This window comes from Solanum verrucosum, unplaced genomic scaffold, assembly GCF_900185275.1.
Source record: "Solanum verrucosum unplaced genomic scaffold, falcon-dt-bn FXZP01000062.1, whole genome shotgun sequence".
Taxonomy (NCBI): Eukaryota; Viridiplantae; Streptophyta; class Magnoliopsida; order Solanales; family Solanaceae; genus Solanum; species Solanum verrucosum.
In genome coordinates, this window is record NW_026020477.1 from 6,683,441 (window position 1) to 6,704,819 (window position 21,379).

Sequence of the window (21,379 nt, forward strand, 5' to 3'; positions counted from 1 at the left end):
AGGTAGGATAGTTAAAGTGCCTATTTGTGCACTATGAAAGTTGGAGGTCAAAGTTAAAATTTGAAGCCAAGTTTAGGGTCCAATATATGTATTATGCCTATTTAAATTGGAGTAGAAAAATAAGGGTCTACTTGAGTAGTGTTGAAAAAGATAACCATCTTATCTAAGATCCTTCAACTGATGATAATAAAAAGGTTTGGCTTTAAAAAATATGCTAGACTATCTTGCAAATCATAAGCTCTATTGATAATGAAGTAGTTGGTTTGGTTAATCACTATGAGTTTGTGAAAGGATTAATAAATTATTTGGAGTATTTATATTCTGGGAAAAGCTAATTTATCTCGGATTTATGAAGTTTGTAAGACTTTCTATCATTATGAGAAGGAAGCTAAGTCACTTACTGCATACTTCATGGAGTTCAAGAAACCTATGAGGAACTGAATGTACTTCTACCATTCAATAGTGATATCAAGGTGCAGCAAGCTAAGAGGAAACAAATGGAAAAAATAAGTTTTTTAGCTGGACTCCCCTATGAGTTTGAGACTGTTAAATCACATATTCTCTCCAATTCTGAGATCAATTCTCTCTAAAAAAAAAATTCAATCCGGTGTTGCACATAGAGAGTACTCCATTCAATCAGCAAACCAATGTGCTTGTTGTAAAATGAGAAGGAAGAAGAAATAATACAGGGAGATAGAACAACAACAATGATGCAGGGACATGGAACAAAAACAATGATGTAGATAAATGGAATCCCAATAATGATGCAGAGAAATAGAATCATAACAATGATGCAAGAAGTTAGAACAACAATTATAATGCTGAGAGATAGGAATAACAAAGGAGGAGACAATGATGTAATTGGGAGATGGAACAATGACAATACTTGTTGCTACTGTAAGGAACGTTGGCACATGAAGCAAAACTATAAGAAATTACAAATTCACAACCAACATATTCAGACTACCACTGTTGCTGCCACTTTTAGTTCACCCTCAACTGTTACAATCTTTGTCGATGAGTGTGCCAGACTTACAAAGTATCAGGAATCAATGAACTAAATCACTCCAGCCCCTACCCTTACTGAGTCAGGTAACAAATGTCTTATTTCCCCTCAAGCAATTGGATCATCGATTCGGGTGCCACATATCACATGACATTAATCCCAAAATAATTTCTAAATTCTGATCACATGAAGTACCATCCTTTGTTATCATATCGTTAACCCCACTTCATCTTTTACTTTGTCCTCTTTGCTAGGATTACATAGTCTTGTCTTTAATCTAATTTTTGTAAGTAAGCTTATGAAAGAACTACAATGTTTTGTCTCATTAATTCCTGATTATTGTCATTTTTGGGATTTTATGATGAACCAGATTATGGGTAAAGGACATGTATTAGACGGTCTCTACATTCTTGATGAATGGACGCCCCCATCGGGTGCTTGCTCCAGTATCATTTGAAGCACATTGTTGTTTGGGGCGTCCTTCTCTTTCAATTTCAAAGAAATTATGTCCTCAGTTTCATAATACACCTTCAATAGGTTGTGAGTCATGTCATTTTGCAAAATACCATAGAAGCTCATTAAGTCCTACAAATAATAAGCGAGCTGATTTTGCTTTTGAATTAGTTCATTTAGATATTTAGGGGCCATGTTTTATTGTGTCTAAAGTTGGGTTTAGATATTTTGTTACTTTTCTTGATGATTTTTTCCTAATGACATGGATTTATTTTATGAAAAATCATTTTGAAGTGTTCTCCCATTTCTCCAATTTTTGTGCTGAGATTAAGATTGAGATACAGTTTAATGCTTTTATACATATATTGAGGAGTGATAGTGCTAAAGAATTCATGTCAGCATTATTTTAGAACTACATGAACCAATATGGCATTCTTCATCAATCTTCTTATGTAGATACACCCTTTCAAAATGGAGTGACTAAGAGAAAAAATAGACATTTGCTTGAGACTGCTCATGCTTTGCTATTCCAAAATGAAGGTACCTAAGCAATTTTGGGCAGATATGGTATCTACAACTAGATTTTTAATTAATCGCATGTCATCCCCTGTGTTTAATGGTGATCTTTTTCCTAATAAGACATTATTTTCATTAGAGCCAAGGGTGTTTGGGAGTACTTGTTGTGTTTGTGATGTGCGACCCCATGTTACTAAACCAGATCCAAAGGCCTTAAAGTGTGTTTTTTTGGGATATTCTCGCTTATAGAAGGGTTATCGTGCTACTCTACAACCCTTAACAAATATATGGTGTCGATAGATGTGGTGTTCTCTGAGAATATATCATTTTTTCCTCTTTCGACACTTCTCCTGCTCAGGGGCAGGAAGAGGAAGAATGGATCATCTATATGACCACTCCACCAAGTTCATAACACCATAAGGAAGTTCCTAGTAGTGTTGATCAGTCAACTAAAAATGTGTCTTCTGATGTTCCTCCTGCTCAAACAAAGATGCCATTAGTTTAAGTTTATTCCAGGCGACAAGCGACCAATAAAAATATCATGCACTAACTCTTTCTTCAGATCCTTATCTAGTCTGTCACCCCCCGAGCTACCCCCGAGACGCGAACACGGAACCTAGGACCACAAGTGATCCCAAGCTAACCCTGTTGACATGATCATGAGCATACTAAAGATAATAAACTGATGCGGAAGCTAAATCATAAAGTAAGTCTGAAATGATAGGGAATACCCATATACTATAACTGAGATAAATGAAAACTAATGAGTTTAATACAAGGAAGTTATTAACTCAATACTAAGCTGAATCTAACTATGTTTGAAATAAGCCTCTAAACTAACTAGAAATGTTGGGACATGCCCCAACTAGGTCTAGCAAAACTGAAAACTAAAGACTAAAAGTGATAAAGATAAACATATCACTAGTCCTCGAAGAATGAAGACTCACCACTGAAGCTGCTGAACTGAAGATCGGGAACCGACCCAAGCGTGATCTAGATGTTGAGAACCTGAACCTACATCACGAGAAGATGTAGCGCACGTATGCGTCAGTACTTGAAAGGTACTGAGCATGTATGATAGAATAAAGCTGAAATAACATATAACTGAACAAAGCAATAAAGCAATGAAATAATCTGGACATGATATAGATACTAAATACTGAGCTAACTGAATGCAGTGACCAATTTATAACATGCTGAAACTGAATACTGACTATACTGATAAATGGTCAATGCAATAGAATCTGACTGAACTGTGGGAGCTACTAATAACCGACATAAAACCACATGAGCTAAATGTGGAGTCCGATGTATACTCCTCATCGAGAGGACCCAATATACCCTACCAGAGGTATAGAGGCATGCCGACGTGATCACTAAACTGATGTTAGCCACATAGGGGACTTACACCTACGTGGCTCGTAGTTCTGGGACTATATGGGTACGCTGAACCCTAGTCCAACTCGGTATTATGCTACTCCCAATGAATTAAGTAGTTAACTGGTTATGACTGAATTTCTGTAAATACTGGATAGCTCGAACTGAACATGCAAACTGAGAATGCAACAATTCATCTGATAATGATGCATTCATAAACTGAGGCATATATAACTGAATACTGAAATATCTGACCTAGCATGTGTAATTCAAGAACTAAAGAAATACATAGCTAGGGTTCTGAAATTCATGCAAGAAACGATGTAATAACATGATAATCTGATTTGGAACATGTTAATAACTAATTCATGATGATCTGCTGTAATTCTAGAAACCCTAGATCTAATAAGGGAATCAAGAAACTGACTGAATTCTAGGGACCCAATGGGCAAAAGGAACCCACTAGTGAAATCCCACATACCTGGTGACGAATTCCACGGAGAAATCTGTAGATTTCGGGGCTGGAACTGATGGAACCTTGTTGTGTTCTTGAACTAGGGTTCTTGACTTCTGTTCTCCTCTTACGCTCTAATTTTTCTAAGTTTTGATTAATGATTTGACTTAGATAAGTTCTAGTTATGTTTCGAGGCTAAAACTGACTAAAACCTCATAATTTAGGGTCTAAACGACGTATCTTAGGGGTCCAACGAAATAGGAAAAGACCAAAAGACCCCTGACTTAATTGTTGTCAGAGTGACCGACGGATTGGACCTACGGGCCGTAGGTCAATCGACAGTCCGTCGATTGGAGTCGTCGGTCGAGTGTGCCCGACAGGGCTTCACTAAAACGAGCATAACTTTTTACTCGGAGGTCGGATTTTAGCAAATTCAGTGGCGTTGGAAAGAGGATTCAATTATATATCATATCATAGGTCATGGGACACATAATTACTTTTGTGCTAAGATTTATGACCATCTGAAGTTGACCTATCAACAATTTTCCCCTAACTGACTGCTGACCCTCATCTACGGTCAGACCTACGGACCGTGGATCGAACGACGGTCCATGCTGGTCAACCGTAGTTCGTGTCAGAGGCTGGGTAAAGGAGTCTTGATCCACAGACACAAACCACGGATCATGGTTTGACCTACGGACCGTGGGTCTGTCCGTGAGTCGAGACTTAGCCGATTTTTTGAGGTAGGTTTAGGGAGGGGTTGCAGTAGTGAACCACGGACCACCAGCACGGGGCAGTGGTCTGACCTATGGTCCGTGGATGGCAACCATGGGTTGCACCTGCAACTTCTCAAAATCTTCATTTTTTGGTCTATTTCGGATTTGGGGTGTTAGATATTCAATCCCATACCAACAGAAAATCTTGAAATTCTTATTGCTCTTCTCAAAGGTAAGCATTAGTGTCAATCATTGTTAATTTTATCTCATATGACCGCATATCTCCCACATCTTTCTCTTCGATTGCATCACTAGATTCTATTTTTTACCCAAAACAGTTCGAGAAGGTTTAAGTCACCCTGAATGATATGATGCAATGCTCGAGGATATACGTGTATTAGATGAAAATCACACTTGGAATTTAGTGGACTTATCTAAAGGAAAGATGGTAGTGGAATATAAATGAGTTTTTACAGTCAAAGTAAATCCTTATGGTTATGTGGCTAGGCTTAAAGCTAGGCTGGTGACTAAAAGGATATACTCAAACTTATGAGGTAGATTATTCTGATATTTTTTCCATAGTGGTCGAACTCACTTCCATTCGCTTGTTCATTTTGCTTGTTGCTTCTCAAAATTGGTCGTTACATCATTTAGATATCAAGAATGCATTTTTCAGGGTGATCTCCAAGAAAAAGTGGATATGGAGCAACCACCTGATTTTGTTTCACAAGGGGAGAGTGGGAGAGTCTGTTACATGAAGAAATACTTGTATGGTTTTAAACAAAGTCCACACGCTTGGTTTGGGAAATTAGTGAAGTAGTTCTGAAGTTTGGGCTTACAAAGTGCAAATGTGATCATTCACTCTTTTACAGACAATCAGTTGTTGGCATTATTCTCTTGTCTATATGTTGATGACATTGTCATCATTGGGAGTGACTATGCAGGGATATCTTCTCTCAAATCATTCTTGCATTTTATGTTTCAGCCAAAAGATTTGGGACAATTGAAATACCTCTCGGGAATAGAAGTAAGTAGGAGCAAGAAGAGAATATTTCTATCTCAAAGGAGGTATATCCTAGATCTTTTTGAGGAAATTGGAAAGTCGGTAGCCAAGTCTTATAGTACTCCAATAGTTCCCAATATACAACTAATAAAAGATGATGGTGATCCCTTCGATGATCTAGAGAGATACATGAGATTAGTTGGAAAATAAAACTATCTCACTATAACTCCTTCAGATATTGCTTTTGCAGTAAGTGTTGTTAGTTAGTTCATGTCCACCCTACAGTTAAACATTTGGCAACTTTGGAACACATATTATGTTACTTGAAAGGTGCCCCTGGACTTGGCATAGTATATAGCAACAATGGATATACTTTCATTGAGTGTTTTGTAGACGTTGATTGGGCTAGATCCAAGATTGATAGAAGGTCTACTACTGGCTACTCTATCTTTGTGGGTGGAAATTTGGTATCATGGAGAAGTAAGAAACAAAATGTTGTATCTCGATCTAGTGCAGAATTCAAGTATAGAGTTGTAACACAATCCACTTATGAGATTATGTGGATACATCTCCTATTAAGTGAAGTTGGGTTGAAGTATCCCACACCAATTAAACTTTGGTGCGATAATCAAGATGCCTTTCATAACACCTCAAATTTAGTCTATCACAAAAGAACTAAGGACATTGAGGTGGACTGCCATTTTATTCGTGAAAGGATTCAAGAAAACTTGATTTCCACGAGCTATGTGAAGACATGAGAGCAACTAGCTGATTTATTCACAAAGACGTTAAATGGAGCTCGAGTTAACTATTTGTGTAACAAGTTGGGCATGATCAATATATATTCTCCAGCTTGAGAGGGAGTGTGACAGAATATTGAAAGTATTATATCACCTTATATAGTAGGCTGAATCACAGGAGAGATCTGTAAGAATCATAGGAGAGATTTGTAGGATATTTTCTTACCTTTGATAGAGCTACTTGCTAGTGTATACATACATTATGCCTGATATAATAAAATAAGAACTTCTGTTAACTTTCAGTGATGAACTGCCATGTGGCCCTAAAACTAGACTCACTAAAGGGGACTTTGTGACTTTTGGTAACAACACATGTAGAAGAGGACTGCTGTTGCGAAAAGGAAACGGGTGGAGGTGACTGAAGAACCAAGTTCAAATGTTGTTGAGGGAACAGGTTCAGCCACAAAAAGGTTATAAAAGTGTTGACATAGGCAGAGAGGATCAGCGTGTTGAAGACCCAGAAAGTGCTGAATATCAGGGTGTTTGACCTTGAGATTCTTGACAAACTAGGCATGAGAGTTCTGGTTGACATTGCGATAGTTCAAGACTGGCTTCATCTCTTTGAATGGTCAGTTCCAACATTACATGAAAGGGGATAGAATTCTCAGAAGGTGGGTTGAGTTTGAACACAATAGTTCAGGGCATCAAGATTTATCTAGATGAGGAGATACTAGGTGATATTTTGTAGGTACCTAGGGAGGGGTATTAGGTCTGTTGAAAATTCCTCACCATCTCCTCAATTCATTGAGGAAATAGGGAAGATGTTTGGTTTAAATTATGTTGGGGGTGCTAAAGAAATTCTTAAAGGGGGAATTTCAGTCAATGTTTGAGTTTGTAAACAAAGTCATGTTGCCTCACTTGAAAAAGCGCACTGCTGCCTCAATAGCAGACATGTCCTTGATGGAGATCTTCAGAAAACTCGAAGCAATCAGCCTTCCCAGAATCATGTTCGAGCATATCTACAAGATCATGACTGTCAAAGATGAACGCCATGGGTTGGCATATGGCTATCTCTTAAATCGTGTATTTGCCCACTACATGATCAAATTTGGCAAAGGGATACCAGGGACGGTGAAACAATCATTTTCATCAATCATTCTCATTTAGTGTGAGTGTGTTGAAGGAGGGAAAAGCAATAAAGTGACGTCCCAAGTATCAGACCTCCTCGAACAGCAAAAGAAGCTGAAGGCAGATCTGGAAGAGATGACTGTTGCAATGGCAGGGGGCCGATGCTGGAATTTCTCGATTAAAAGCCACTTTGAAGTAAGGCCAGACTCAGGGACCATGTAGTGAGGAAACTCTTCACAAGGAAAATGTTGATTTGAAGGCACAAGTTGATGCCTTAACTGCTAAAATAAGAGTCTCACTGGTTAAGTGAAGAACCTGACCAAACAATTGCTAAATGCTCATGCAACTGAAATGAGTACATGACATCGGTCCTTCATTCCCTAGCCCTCAGCCTCCCTCTTTCTAAGTCCTCTTGGGTTTCACCTATTCTTCCTACCCTAATTAATCTTTCCCCCAGTTAGCAATGTTTGTTATGGTTCTCTTTTGTATTTGTTTATGCAGTGTTTATGGTGTACAATCCTTTTGAATTATGAATGAACTTGTCTTGTGTCTACTATGCTTCTTGTCTTTTTTTCCTATTTGTTCGTGTTAGTGTTGCCCCAGTGGCCATGAATTTCCCCAGAATGCTTGTTCTCTTGCTTGGTTTATAGTTATTACTTTTTTATGATGTCAAAAGGAGGAAGATATATTGATAATAGGTAAGCTAGTTCAGATCAAATGATTTGATCCTTGTGATAAGGGAGCATGTTGATAGGGGGAATGTTGCTTGAAGAAGATATGAGAGATAGGACGAATAAAAGGGGGAAATGTATTTTTGTTTTTGATGATTTAACAAACTAAAAAGCAACAAGTCCTAATAAAGGGATCTGATCCTCTTGGCTTTTATCTTATGGGACAAGTCAATGGTGTGCAGTTGTAAAGCTGCAAATACTGCAGTGGTTGGTGGTAACTGCAGCAGAGAATCGGAAAGGAGTTCAGACATCGATCAATGGTGTTGCTCCTAATTTTTTGTCTCTCTTCAAAACAGAACATGATAGCAAGAATTAACCTAGTTTTTGCAATCAAGAATATTCATAAGTAATGTCATTTTCAAGGAAGAACCATTCTCACACGCAGCAAGGGACCTAATCAAGTGTTGCAGAGTCTTAAGTTGTTATTTGAGATTAGTGTCTTGTGATCTCATATTGTAAGATATATTCCTATGTTATAAATGATAATATATTGTGACGTGTCAAACTACTGAGTTTGTGGCTAGATCTAGCCGAATTGTGTGTTTGAAGTCTACGTTAACTAGAGGTAATTGATATAGTGGGCAATAGGGCTATTGCTTTGTATCTTGTGATAGAGGTGTTACAAGGTGTGTAGGATTAGGAGTTTAATCCTTGATAAATACTCGAGTCTGTATTTACGAGTTGCTTGAAGTTATTGGAGCTTTGAGAAATCTTGTGTGACAAGTCGTGGTTTATCTTCCCTTGAGCAAGGAGGTTTCCACGTAAACATTCGTGTTATTCTATTGACTGGTGGTGGATTCATTCAAGCCAACAGTTTCAATGTCTTAGTTTTGTTGTTACAAGAAAATTGGAACATGATGTACTCTCCGCTGATTTAATGGTAGGCCCTTGCACATTGACTCAATCTTTCTTTACATGTTCGTAGTTGATATAATTAGTTTTGGGTGGTTTTAACTTTGATGCTAACGTGGTAGTAGCGTGGAAGTCTCTAAAGAGCATAAACTAGAGGAATTTGTTTATAGACAACGACAAAATTGCAAACTTAGTGTCAGACTGTCCTGCATTGGAAACTATGGAATTATATGATACAAGGATTCTGCTTAAGGGTCCTCTTCGCATGGAAATTAGGTCTTCAAAACTAAAGACACTGAAGCTTCAAAGTCATTGGAAAGTCGGTCTTGCATTTTTTCAAATTGTTGGAATGTATGCGTCCACTGGTCTAGATGGGACCAGGTCCTCAACATAGTTACAATAACAGAAAATAAACAAAGTGGAACAACTTTACGTGGAAACCTCCTTGCTCAAGGGAGTAAAACCACGACCTGGCCTGCCAGGACTTTTCAAAAAATTGCTTTCACTAATCTTCTCAAGCAAAAGTAAAAGCAAGTTTACAAACTGAGATTAGCCTACTAATCCCAACTCTAAGCAATAACGCCTATTACTTAGATGAGCCAGAGCAGATACAACACTGCCCACTAAGCTATCACCCTTAGATAACTTAGACTTTGCTAAGAGGATACCACACCACCCACTAAATCAACTATCTCCTAGATGATTTAGATTTTGACTAAGCAGATACAACACTGCCCACTATACTAATCTTGACCGATTAATATAGACTTTAGAGTAAGACACTAAGTTACCCTTAACCTAGTTCTTACAATAATTCACCCAAACTTGAAACGTTTCTTTCACAAGTGAAACGAATCCTACAATATAAGCACTATTACAAGCAAACAAAGTAAGAGTTGGTACAGGAAACACTTGAAGCAATCGATCAGGTCCCTGCTGTTTTGAAGCTTAAAATATCTCTCTCTTTGAATGAATGAGTAATATTGTTGTTTGTTGCTGAATATATATCATGAAGAAATATTATCCAATGTACAAGCAACCTCCTCGCTTCTGATTGGTAAAGTACTCTGCAGCTTCACCAACTTCCTGACACGGACAACTTTTACAGTTGTACAACACTTTGACAACTGGACGAGTATTCATACTCTGCAGAGGACCAGGTCCCTGCACTTGTGAGGAGATCATCAAAACATCTAGGAACATAAGCACTTATCACAAATCACTTTCGAAATATTTGCCCCATATCTTCAGCATTTGGAAATTTCAGGAAATCTTTATGATCTCAGGTGTATGCTTTTTGATGTGTCCGCTGTGGTTACTGCTAAGCTTACTTTCAACATAATGTGTATCAAAGACATCCTGGATGATCACGGTCAGGAATTTGATCCTCAGGAAGACAGTTGTCGTGATTATCATCAATTCTCTAAGACCCTTATCCTATATTATCTTCTAACGTTCCGCTACGCAAATGAGTTATCAATAGCAACTTGGTTCACAGAGGTTTGTTTCTATCTCAGAGTGCTTTTCTGTGTGTTATTAGCAGACAGTTGCTCGATGTAAATATCAGTTGAAAACCTTTGTAAAAATTTCATAGACCCAACTGGATTAGTTGCAAAAACTTGTGGCCTTTTTGTTCTTTTTTGTCAACTTTTCAGTGTTGGGTATTTCTTTGTCATATCGGAAAAAGATATATCTGAAAACCTGGATTCTTGTGTGTCAATTTTGCTTAAAGTGTTTAGATGATAAAATTTGCCACATAACTTACCTGGCCGTGGAGTACTTCCTTTTTATTGTTATTGCTTTTTCCATTCTTTAAATTACTATTACTAGTTTCATTGGGATTATTGCACCAGGTTTTGTGCATGTTGTAGTTCAAAGGAATTTCGCTTCCAGAAATGAAATGCAAATATCTAATGGGGGAGTTGCGTGTGACCATGTTGCAGTTCAAAGCGATTTCGCTTCCAGAAATAAAATGCAAATATTTGACGCTAGAGTTACATGTATGAAGCTGTTAGCCTTCTGCGAGCATCACCTCATGTGGAGACGCTCAACATAGATATATCACCAAAGCATGTAACTTCCTCTCTTCTTTTTACATCCATTCATTTATGAAGTTTAACCACCCCTCCTGGAAATTTGTTTCTGAAGGAGAATGCTAATATCTTTAAATATCAGTAAGAAGTTTTCTTTTGTCATTGCAAGGCTTCACGTTAATAGGTTGGTGTTGTTGCTATCTTTATGGCAAATGAGTTCTGAAACGAAAAGGGTTGAGTACCATCACTTTTGTGCAATGTCCAGTAAGCTAACCTCCATTTGGTCTATTCTCTGTTTCCAGCTTAAAAATTTCCACAGCCGTTTTGAGTTAACATATATATTTTGCCAAAGGAGATGATATTGATTTGCAAAGTTGGATTTCAAGCTTTGGGTTTCCCAAACTCAAGAATGTTAAGATTATCAACTCCTCTGGAGTGTTCTGTAAGGATCATTTTAAACAGGGCTTTGACAAGCTTTTGGAACTTTCAGAATTCTGTAAAAGAATGCAACAGTTTTGGAGAAGTTCGTGATATCAAAGGGGATAAAGTGTGAATTATGTTCAATCAACTGTGTGTCCACATGTTTATCCAATTAGCTGAGAAATTGTTAGGTTGCCCAAGATCCTCCACGAATTGTATGATTATCTACTAGGAGTGAGATTTCCATGACTAGACTGCAAGTAGTTTTCTATGTTAGGATACAAGATATGTCACCTTGTCTTGAGATGTTTGGGTACCCCGATATGTATTTCAGTTGGCTGAGAAATTGTTAGGTTGTCCAAGATTCTCCACCACTTTTGTGATCATCTTCCAGAAGTGGGCTTTCCATGATTTAAGTGCCAATAGTTGGACTAGTTTCCTATCTCATGATGTGAGTAATGTAGTCTTCTATTGAGTTTTTTTTTTCTATAAGCTTGTCGTGCAAATTTTAACTTATATATGTAACTAATTACTAGTTTTACTGTTGGACTTACCCTTGTGACATACCAAATGTTATGGTATCTTGAATGTTGTAAATGCGCATTGAGATTTTCTTGTCTCTTGTTTTGATGGTGGATGATGTGATCCTAACGGTTGTAACCTCTGTCTTGCAGAATAATTGTGTTTGACTTTGACATATGCTCCTTATTTTCCTAGTGTTGCATTGCCCTATGCCTATTGTGTTTCATCTCTTATATTTTATCTTACTGTAAAGAACTTGGTTGAATGTTTTTGGAAGTTGTAGCAAACTCTCAAGATCCTCATACCACAAACATTTATGACCTCATAACTAACATATCAAAGATAGTATACATTTTCGGCTTAAAGTTGATCACCTTGGATTACTAGGAACTACTAGTTCACATGTAGTGACATTTATTTTATTTTTTCCTCTTCTTTTTGTACTCTGCAATAACTTGACGATTAGAATACTGAGGTGCAGTAAGCGCACGACTACTGCTAAAGAAAATTAACATGATTAATATCATATGATCCAGGATCTGATTTGAATAACGAAACTTTAAGCTTGTTCACATAAGTTAACTCACCATGGTATATCGTGGCTCAGCACAAGCAGAGACAAGAAGAAGAATATTTTTTTTGTTTTGGAGAGAATTATATAAAAAGAGAGGAGACAATTTCTCTACCAACTAGGATATACCTATATTTAAGCTAGATCCTGGGCTTGTGGGAAAGAACTGCAAAGTTTCTGAATAGCCTGGCTCCATCTTGGTGTCCACTGTTATCATGTCTGCTCCTCTTTGTCCCAATGCAATGTTCTGTTGGTTCATCATTGTTTCTTAGAAGAGGAGAAACCGACCTCAATCTTAGGTTCATCTTTATACAATAAACGAAGTCCAAACTGCTTCATTTCTCCAGAGGGAAATAACTTAATGCGCCAATAGTCATTTGGTGTTTTTCCATTTGCCTTAGATGTATTCCATAAGCCAGCAAGAGGTACCAAGAAAAAATGAATAGCAGATTCTGCAGGACATTTTGAATGGTTGGATAAGGAAAGTTTCTGGGTGATACACGTCACTGGCCTCTCATCATAACAAATCAAGTGAGCTTCGGCGTTAATTAATTTGCCAGAGTAACATACAGCAAATCCCAAGAAGTCATCACTTATATACCAATTTTCAGGCAATTTGACTGATATACTTCTACCATTTTCCCGATGGTGGAACCATCTTGGGATATTCCCTCTAGTGGTGAACACTCTTAGTGACAAGGAATCTGAAGCAGAGATGTCATGCTGCCATGATGACATATTCTGAAACAACGAATTACAGATCGAATCATTAGTCCAATCTGCACCTATTGTATCTAATTGTTGTGGAAATTCTGGCAGCTGTGTAAGCCTCTTGCTATCTGATAAGTCCAAGGATCGAAGAGCACCAAGCTGGGCTATGCTTCGAGGCAAATACTCAAAACTGTTTCCACTGAGATTCAACTCTTTCAAAGACGATAAACGTCCAATATCTTCTGGAAGTCTTCCATCTATTATATTGCAGTTACTGAGATTCAGAGTCTCCAAGTTTGGCATCCCAATGAGACTTGGCAACTCTTTAAGCCCCATGCAATTTGATAAGTACAAGGATTGAAGAGCACCAAGTTTGGCAATGCTTCGAGGCAAATGCTCAAATTTATTTCTATTGAGATACATTGTTTTCAACGAGGATAAGCATCCAATGTCTTCTGGAAGTCCTCCATCTAATAAATTGCAGTCACTGAGATTCAGAGATTCCAATGAGCGTAACCCTTCATTCACCTCAGGGAACACAAAGGACACTCCAAATTTTGATTCTTGATATGCAAAACTCAAGTATTTAAGCTGGTTCAACCGGATGATGGAAGGCGGGGCTCGTGAAATAAGAGTGCATTCGGCATTAAGTGTCACCAAGTTTTCTAAATCACCTATCTCTTCTGGCAAGCTTTCAAGTTTTGAGCAGCAGGATACAATTAGCTTCACCAAACCTTTCAACTGACAAATGTTGCTTGGTAGAGCTACAAGGTTTTTCATAAAACTCAAATCTAGCTCTGTAAGACGACATGCGTGTTGCTGAATAAAAGATGATGGTATTTCCCTTACCCCAGAGCGTCTCATCTTGATCTCTAACTCTGGCTTCATTCTTCCGAGGATTCCTGGAAATTTTTCTAAATTAGAGCAATATCGTAGATCCAGAGATCTAAGAGATTCCACATTAACGCATGGAAACCTTTTAAGACATTCACAATTATACAACTTTAACCAAATGAGTTTTCTGGAACATCCCAAGGAACGGTGAACCTCTTCAAGATTACTACAGTTACACAAGTTCAAATATTCCAAATTCGGCATCCCCGTGAAATCTGGTGTTCGCAACAGCCTTTTGGAGTGGTTAAGATTTATCTTTCGCAGAGACGGCAAATGCTGCAATTCAGAACACAGAAAGAATGCGAATTAGGCTAGTGGGCAATCGTATAATTTTACTCCCTTACACGAAAAATGAGCAAGGACATTCAGATTATGAGAGTCTAACACAATATTTTGTGTGAAATTAGAAATTGTTTTACTTTATTTTTATGTCAAGTTTTTCAATTAGAATGGTCAAGATGTATTTGACAAAAAGAAGCATAAATAAAACTGTATTCAGTAATTGTACCTTTGTTCCAGTCCATAATTGAAGCAGCAAACTGTGCTGGAGATCAAGATAAACAAGCTTTTTAGGTTCAAAATTTTCTAATAATGACTCCCAAGGATAATCATGACAAACAAACCAGCGCAAGTTGTTGGGCAGATACTCAATGGAGTCATCATGTGTATGAAAGCTGATGATGGATAATAATCTAAGCTTTTTCATGACTTTTTCACTAAAGCATAGTTTTTGAACACCATATATCCAAATTGCTTCAATTGCGTTGGTCCCCTGATAAAAGATCCATTAGTCTACAAAGCATAACTTCAAATGTTTGTTTAAAATCTCATGACTACTTTATAACTCCTTGCAATGCCAAATTTCATCATATTTTGCATTATTTATTATTTCGCTTGAAAAGCTAGCAACACTAAAAAAAAAAAAAAAAAGGTAAAATATTAGTTAGGACTTTCTTAAGAAAAATGTTGCTAAAGAGAAATACTTTATGCAATTAATTCTATATTTCTAATTTCTAGTATTACAATTTTTGACAAGTTCTAAAGAGTCAAATTGAAAAAAAAAAAATCATGTTATGATAAAATGAAGTAGTAATTGAGACAGTACCAACAATTTTTTTCTTTTAAATAAAAAGTAAAACATGAAGACTAATAAATATCATTGCATTGTTAGCCTACTTAGTACTTACTATATTGTTGACCATCACTTCTTCAAAATCTTCAACATTCCAGAGTCTACTCTGTTCTCCCGATTTTTTTTGCATTTTTACCACATATCTACCCATATCTTGAATTAAGTCATGCATTTCAATCTTATCATTTTTTGAGATGAACACAAGAGATTTATCAATTAGGACATCCAATGTGTGTTCTGCTCCAAAATCACAGCTCTCAAGGATTTGCATGACTAGTTTTTTTTCTTTTCCTCGTAAAAGACATGCTATATCTAAAAATATTGTTTGCTCTTCAAGCTCTAACCCATCATAACTTACTTTGAGCTTTTTAACAATTTCTAAACTAGAATTTTTCTTTATTTGGTCTACAGTGCTTGTCCACTGAGTTAGGCCTTTATTATGCAACAAAGAACCCCACACCTTGAGGGCTAAAGGAAGGCCTTTAGCATGATTTACTACCTCCAATGAGAACTTCATAAAGCGTTCATTTGGAATTTCTTTTCTGAAAGCATGTCGATTGAACAATTGCATAGCTTCATGATCAGGTAGTGTAGCTACTTCATATATTGCATCATCCTTCTCTATCAAATGTTTATTTCTAGTTGTTACAACAACTCTGCTGCCATTACCAAACCAACCAACATCACCTGCTAAATACTCCAAATGATCAACATGATCTATGTCATCAAGCACAATTAGCACCTTCTTAGAAGAAAGCCTACTTTGAATCATGCACTTTCCATCATACTTATTATAGACATAATCATCTTTTTTTCTTAATAGTTCAGAGAGAAGGGTATTTTGTAAAGAATGCAATTGATTATAATTTGCATTTTCTTTAACATCCGCAAGAAAACAAGAAGATTTAAATTGATAAGATATAGTATCAAAGATGGCTTTTGCTATTGTCGTTTTACCAACTCCACCTATTCCCCAAATCCCTACAATCCGAACATCATTTATTTCTATCTGAAGTAGGGATTTTAGTTTCTCTAAATGAGCATTTATTCCCACAACATCTTGCAAAGAAGATAAATAATAAGAAGTCTTGCATAATTTGGAAGAGATGTGATCGACGATCTTGTGAATATTCTCTGATTCGATCCTGCATAAATAAGAAGATTGATTGTGGAAAATGTGAAAGTCAAGTAGTAGTAAGTATTTCATATTGTTAATCAAATAGGAAACATTGTAGTTCAGGGAAACAGCAACACTCTACAGTTGAAGTATAAAACTTGCAAAACTTGAATAGTTTAGAAAGATTATTGTGTATTCTCTCTAACTAAATTAACTCATTTTGGAGGTATAGATTCCTGTTGTATTGTAGAATAAGTCTAGGTTTCGTAGAAGCATCTAAATTTGGATGGAAATTATTCCATTTCCTTTTTCATAAAAACAATTTATGTGTTTTTTAACTCACCCGTCACGGATATCATATCCTTTTAGATCTGCGGCAGCACTTAGGGCATTCCTCCATCCTTGCACCTTCTGCATCCCCTCAACATCATCCTTATACTTTAATTCATGTTCGGCAAATGCTACTGCAAAGCTCTCATTTTGGTTTCGAACATGTGATGGATCCACATCATAGAAGATCGGTATGACTGTTTCTCCATTTTCCTTCTCCTTGCATTCCATGATCTTCACTAGTTCATTCAAGCACCACCTGGATGTAGCATAATTCTTTGAGAAAATGATGAGTGCAACTTGAGACTCTTCGATAGCTTTCAAGAGCTCTTGTGGAATGGAATCGCCATTCTCTAGCCTTTTATTGTCTAGAAAGGTGAATATTCCCCTATTGTCCAAACCTTCGTACAAGTGACTCGTAAAATTTCTCCGGGTATCTTTGCCTCTAAAACTTAGAAAGACATTGTACTTCCATCGAGTACAGTCCTGTGAATTACTCGCAGAAGAAGAAGATGATGCCATATATTCGATTAATTGTCTGAAAAGAAAATAGACTGTATGGATGAGATCAATTGATGATATTTTGGACAAAGTTATATACAGGAAAGAAGAAACAAAAAAGTACCACTTCAAACATGAAAACTTCTATGAGCAATCGGTTTACTCCAATTATATAAATTATTATTGTTGGATCTAGTCAAATTATATGTGGTACGTTTTCATTGAATATTAATAGAACTATAGAAGTAAAAGGAAATTTCTGTGAAGCTTCTTAATGTCTACTCCAGTTGATTAGAAATATTGTGGTATTAGGAAATTCCTTCAAAGACCAGTCCCCTACACGAAAACTTCATCGTAATATGTACATAATGGACAGTTAAAAGTCTTTAATCCAGCAACGTATTACTCAGTCTTCAACAGACTGAATCAATAAAAATAATCTAAACAATTTTTGTGTCACCAGATAACAGCTAACTTTGGAAAAGGGCAATAGAGAAGAGTTGACAAATTAATTAAAACAAACATTAGTGTCGACAATTGCGACAGCTTTTCTGAATGTTCCTTACCATTACCAATAATTGATTATGAAACTATATATATGCAGAGTAGTAGATATAGTAGTTCCAATGTTTCTTTCATTGACCCATTTTGGCATAGCTTTCTTGCTTCCCGCGCACATTGCTATATGATTTTGGACAGGCTACTCATCAGCAATGTGAAGACATAATTTTATTTCAAAATGAAATGTGGTATTCTGATCCAAGAGAGGGGTTGTGTCACCTTTACTAATAAGACCAGTAAATTGATATATAAAGATTTGAAGAGAACGGATAACTTTTGTTGTTCCGTGAATCTCTTTCTCAGGCAAAGGGTCTGGTTGTTCTGTTATGAGCGCAAAAAACAATGTGCCTTCACAGGCACTGCAAAACCAAAAGAGTGAAACTTGTTAAAACCACTTGAAATAAGTAATCAAAACATAGATGCTACTTGTTATTACTTTTGTGAAGATCAAAGCCAACAAGCGAGACAGCAGACAGTAAGATAAAAAGGTCGCATATTCCTAAATCAACAACTATTACAACATCTAATCATGAATTGGTGCATTCAGTCTTTGCTTACTAATCTAGCATTCAATATTTATGAAAAAGAGAGAGAGAGAGAGAGAGAGATGGAAGGTCATAAGCCAACTCTATCACAGCTAGTATTCTGATGTTTTCGATAATGGCAACATATTTTATCTGATGTAATAGAAAATTTAAAACAAAACTAAGAGGTGAAAGAGATCACGAGGGAAACGAACCTCAAATTAACCTCGTACTCCAGCTTCCTCCATTGTTTCACACTGTGCTGGACCTTCAATGAGTTTATCTTTTTCCCAAACTCCCTTCCATAACAAGAGGGCATCAAATTGAACTAGTAATTAGTTTTGAAGTCATGGATCAGTGGCTACCTTTGGAAACAACACTTTGCCTTTTCTCTGTGGATTGTTAGAAGAACTTATAAGGCATCCTCATCTACCAACGATGACACGGTGAAATATTTATATTGTAGGGTATACATCTGCAGAAAGACATGATCAAGGGAACAGGTATAGTTAAAAACTGAAGTACAACCTTAGCATCAAAATCTGAAACGTGGTACTAAGAAAAGCAGAATAATGGCTTGCATAGATGGAGCACCAAGATATGATGCAAATCATAAGAGGTGAGGTGATTTACTAACCTCACCGTGTACTCCAGCTTCCTCCACTGTCTCACATTGTGCTCAATTGTTTCATCTTTTTCCCAAACTCCCTGCCATAACCTGAGAGATATTTGTATTTAAAACAGTGATTTCCTTGCATCAAAATGATATTTTAATAAATTTTAAACCCATGGATCAGTGGATACCTTAGGGAATAAGTAATAACAACCCTTTGCCTTTTCTCTGGACTTCTTAGAACTTCAAAACATCTTTCATAATTCAATTCTTTCATTTAGGGAGTTTCTTAGATTAACTGACATAAATACATACATAAACTATATTTCACTACCAACTAGTAAGGAAAAACAAATCATGAGGTATATACCTATTTTTATGCCAAAATTCTGGGCTTGCGGGAAATACCTGGAAAGTTTCTGAATAAACTGGTGCCTCTACTTGTTGCTGCAGATTCTCAAAGACAGCTCCCACCTATATTAAAATGAGATATTTGTTTCTTCGAAGAGGAGTGATAAGTGCTTATGTTCCTAGATGTTTTGATGATCTCCTCACAAGTGCAGGGACCTGGTCCTCTGCAGAGTATGAATACTCGTCCAGTGGTCAAAGTGTTGTACAGCTGGAAAGTTGTCTGTGTCAAAAAGTTGGTGAAGCTGCAGAGTACTCCACCAATCAGAAGCGACGAGGTTGCTTGTTCATTGGATAATAACTTTTCATGTCTAAATATATCCAAGGAAAAACTACAAACTAATTCATTCATTCAAAAAAGATAAGCAATCAAAGCATTGCACATATTATTACGAATGAGAACCAAAACACTGCCCACTGAGTTCCGATAGAAAACAAGGAGGACTGACACAGGAGTTTAGGAAGAGAGGGGATGACTTAGAAGCAAGGGATTGAAAGAATAGAGTTAGAAGATCACATCCCTTAGCATGATTTTTCAGAATCTCTCTTGAAGTTCAGCATGCTTTGCTGCCCAGGCTTCATGTTGAATCTTCAACACTGCCAGTTTTTTTTTTCTTCAACCTAGTCCCTCGGATAGTGCTGTTTCAGAAGCTAAGCCTTTAGGCAAACCATTTCAGTATTCCTGTTAGCAAGATCAACTTTCATAGCTTCCAACACTAGCCTGAGTTTCACATAACAAAAAGATTGATAAAATCAAACTTACTCAAGGCTTTCGAGATGAATAGATCAATAATTGAGGAACCAAAAAGAGAATTTCATTTTATATATATTTTTTGAATCAGACACCCTCTTATTTAGAATACTTGAGTTCTCAGAATATCAACTTCTTCCTTTTTGAACATCATCTTTCTCACCATCTCATTTTTTTCTTGTAGGACCTAGTCCCTCTTCACACTTAAAAACATCTTCATCAGAAAATTCTCCAGTAGGAGCAGAGGGGTTTACACATTTGAAGTGTTTTTTGAGAAAGTAGAAAAGAAGGTTTCGAAAATTTCTGATTTTGGAAGGGGATCTGAAAAGAAGTATAGAGTATAAAGGAAGAGAAAGGAAGTATCATTTTGGTACTCAAATGATGGGACAACTGTCAGATACCTGAATGACAGACATGTAGCAATTGCAACGGTTTTCATGCATAATTCAAACTGCAATGTTAAGATTGCTAACCTTCGAGAACGGACCAGATCCCTCTCTATAGTTTGAATGTGATAGCCTAGATCTGTCCTGACCTCCCTTTTCCTTCAGCCCTTTTGCTATGTGTGTATACCTACAAAAGGTATAAGACTGAACTTGCTAAAACATACATAATTGAAAATCATGACAAGGCTACCAGCTCAAGTGAAGTGTGTGGCAAGTGCGATCTACCAGGTCACTCCATTGGAAACTGTCCTATGCACAAAGCTGATCACATGGAATCTGTCAAGAATGAAGAAGGTAAAGACAAAGAGGGGGACCAGGTCCGTGACAAGCTAAGAAAAAGAGAAACCTTTTTCCAGGCACTGAAGAAAGATGTGGCTGCATGGAAAAATTCCTCAAGTGATTCAGATGATTCTGAGCACTCTAATGATGCTTTCATGGGAAAGTCAGATGAGGAGGATGTTGCTGAAAAGGTAACCCTATCATATTTCAAGCAAAACTTGAATACCTTTTCTACCAGTAAATTGAGAAAGCTAGTTGTTGTATTACTTGATGTGATAAGTAAGCTAACAACTGCAGATGTTCTCGTAAACAATAGCCTAGACATCTCTCAAGATGGAAAAATTGCTTTAGTTCCCCAAATATCTGATATTGAAAATCAAATGGTTATTTTAGAAGCTAAAAATCTAGAACTGAAAGAAAAGATAAAAGGGGTAACTAATACAATTTTGAAAGGAAAAAACGAGGCAAGCAGCTTGCAGCTGGAGCTTGAAAATAAGCTGCATACTGCTGAAATGAAGATGAAATTGGCTTTGGAAAGAAATTTTGAGTTGGAGAGGGACCTGGTCCGTGTAAAAGAGGAACTTGAAAAA

General features: G+C 36.9%; 2 protein-coding genes across 2 annotated transcripts in view; one reads left to right on the top strand and one right to left on the bottom strand.

The window, feature by feature from the left end:
• LOC125809198 (gamma-glutamylcyclotransferase 2-3) overlaps nt 1-21,379 on the top strand; it is a 1,073,903-nt gene that overhangs the window by 172,470 nt on the left and 880,054 nt on the right. The window lies entirely within an intron of this gene.
• Nucleotides 12,781-17,228, bottom strand: LOC125809131 (TMV resistance protein N-like). The gene is made up of 5 exons (XM_049488771.1): nt 16,720-17,228; nt 15,315-16,404; nt 14,636-14,899; nt 13,602-14,403; nt 12,781-13,397 (listed from the first exon to the last, which is right to left on the bottom strand). The coding sequence occupies exons 1-5, from the start codon at nt 17,226-17,228 to the stop codon at nt 12,781-12,783; spliced, it is 3,282 nt and encodes a 1,093-aa protein (XP_049344728.1).

What these genes read in the sequence shown, in the direction of transcription:
- LOC125809131 (XM_049488771.1), bottom strand. Translation starts at nt 17,228, where the DNA reads ATGGCATCATCTTCTTCTTCTGCGAGTAATTCACAGGACTGTACTCGA. An exon ending in AAGTGATGGTCAACAATATA is followed by an intron (nt 14,900 to 15,314) that starts GTAAGTACTAAG and finishes ATCTTTTATCAG; the next exon opens with GGGACCAACGCAATTGAAGC. An exon ending in TCGAAGCATTGCCAAACTTG is followed by an intron (nt 13,398 to 13,601) that starts GTGCTCTTCAAT and finishes CTCGAAGCATAG; the next exon opens with CCCAGCTTGGTGCTCTTCGA.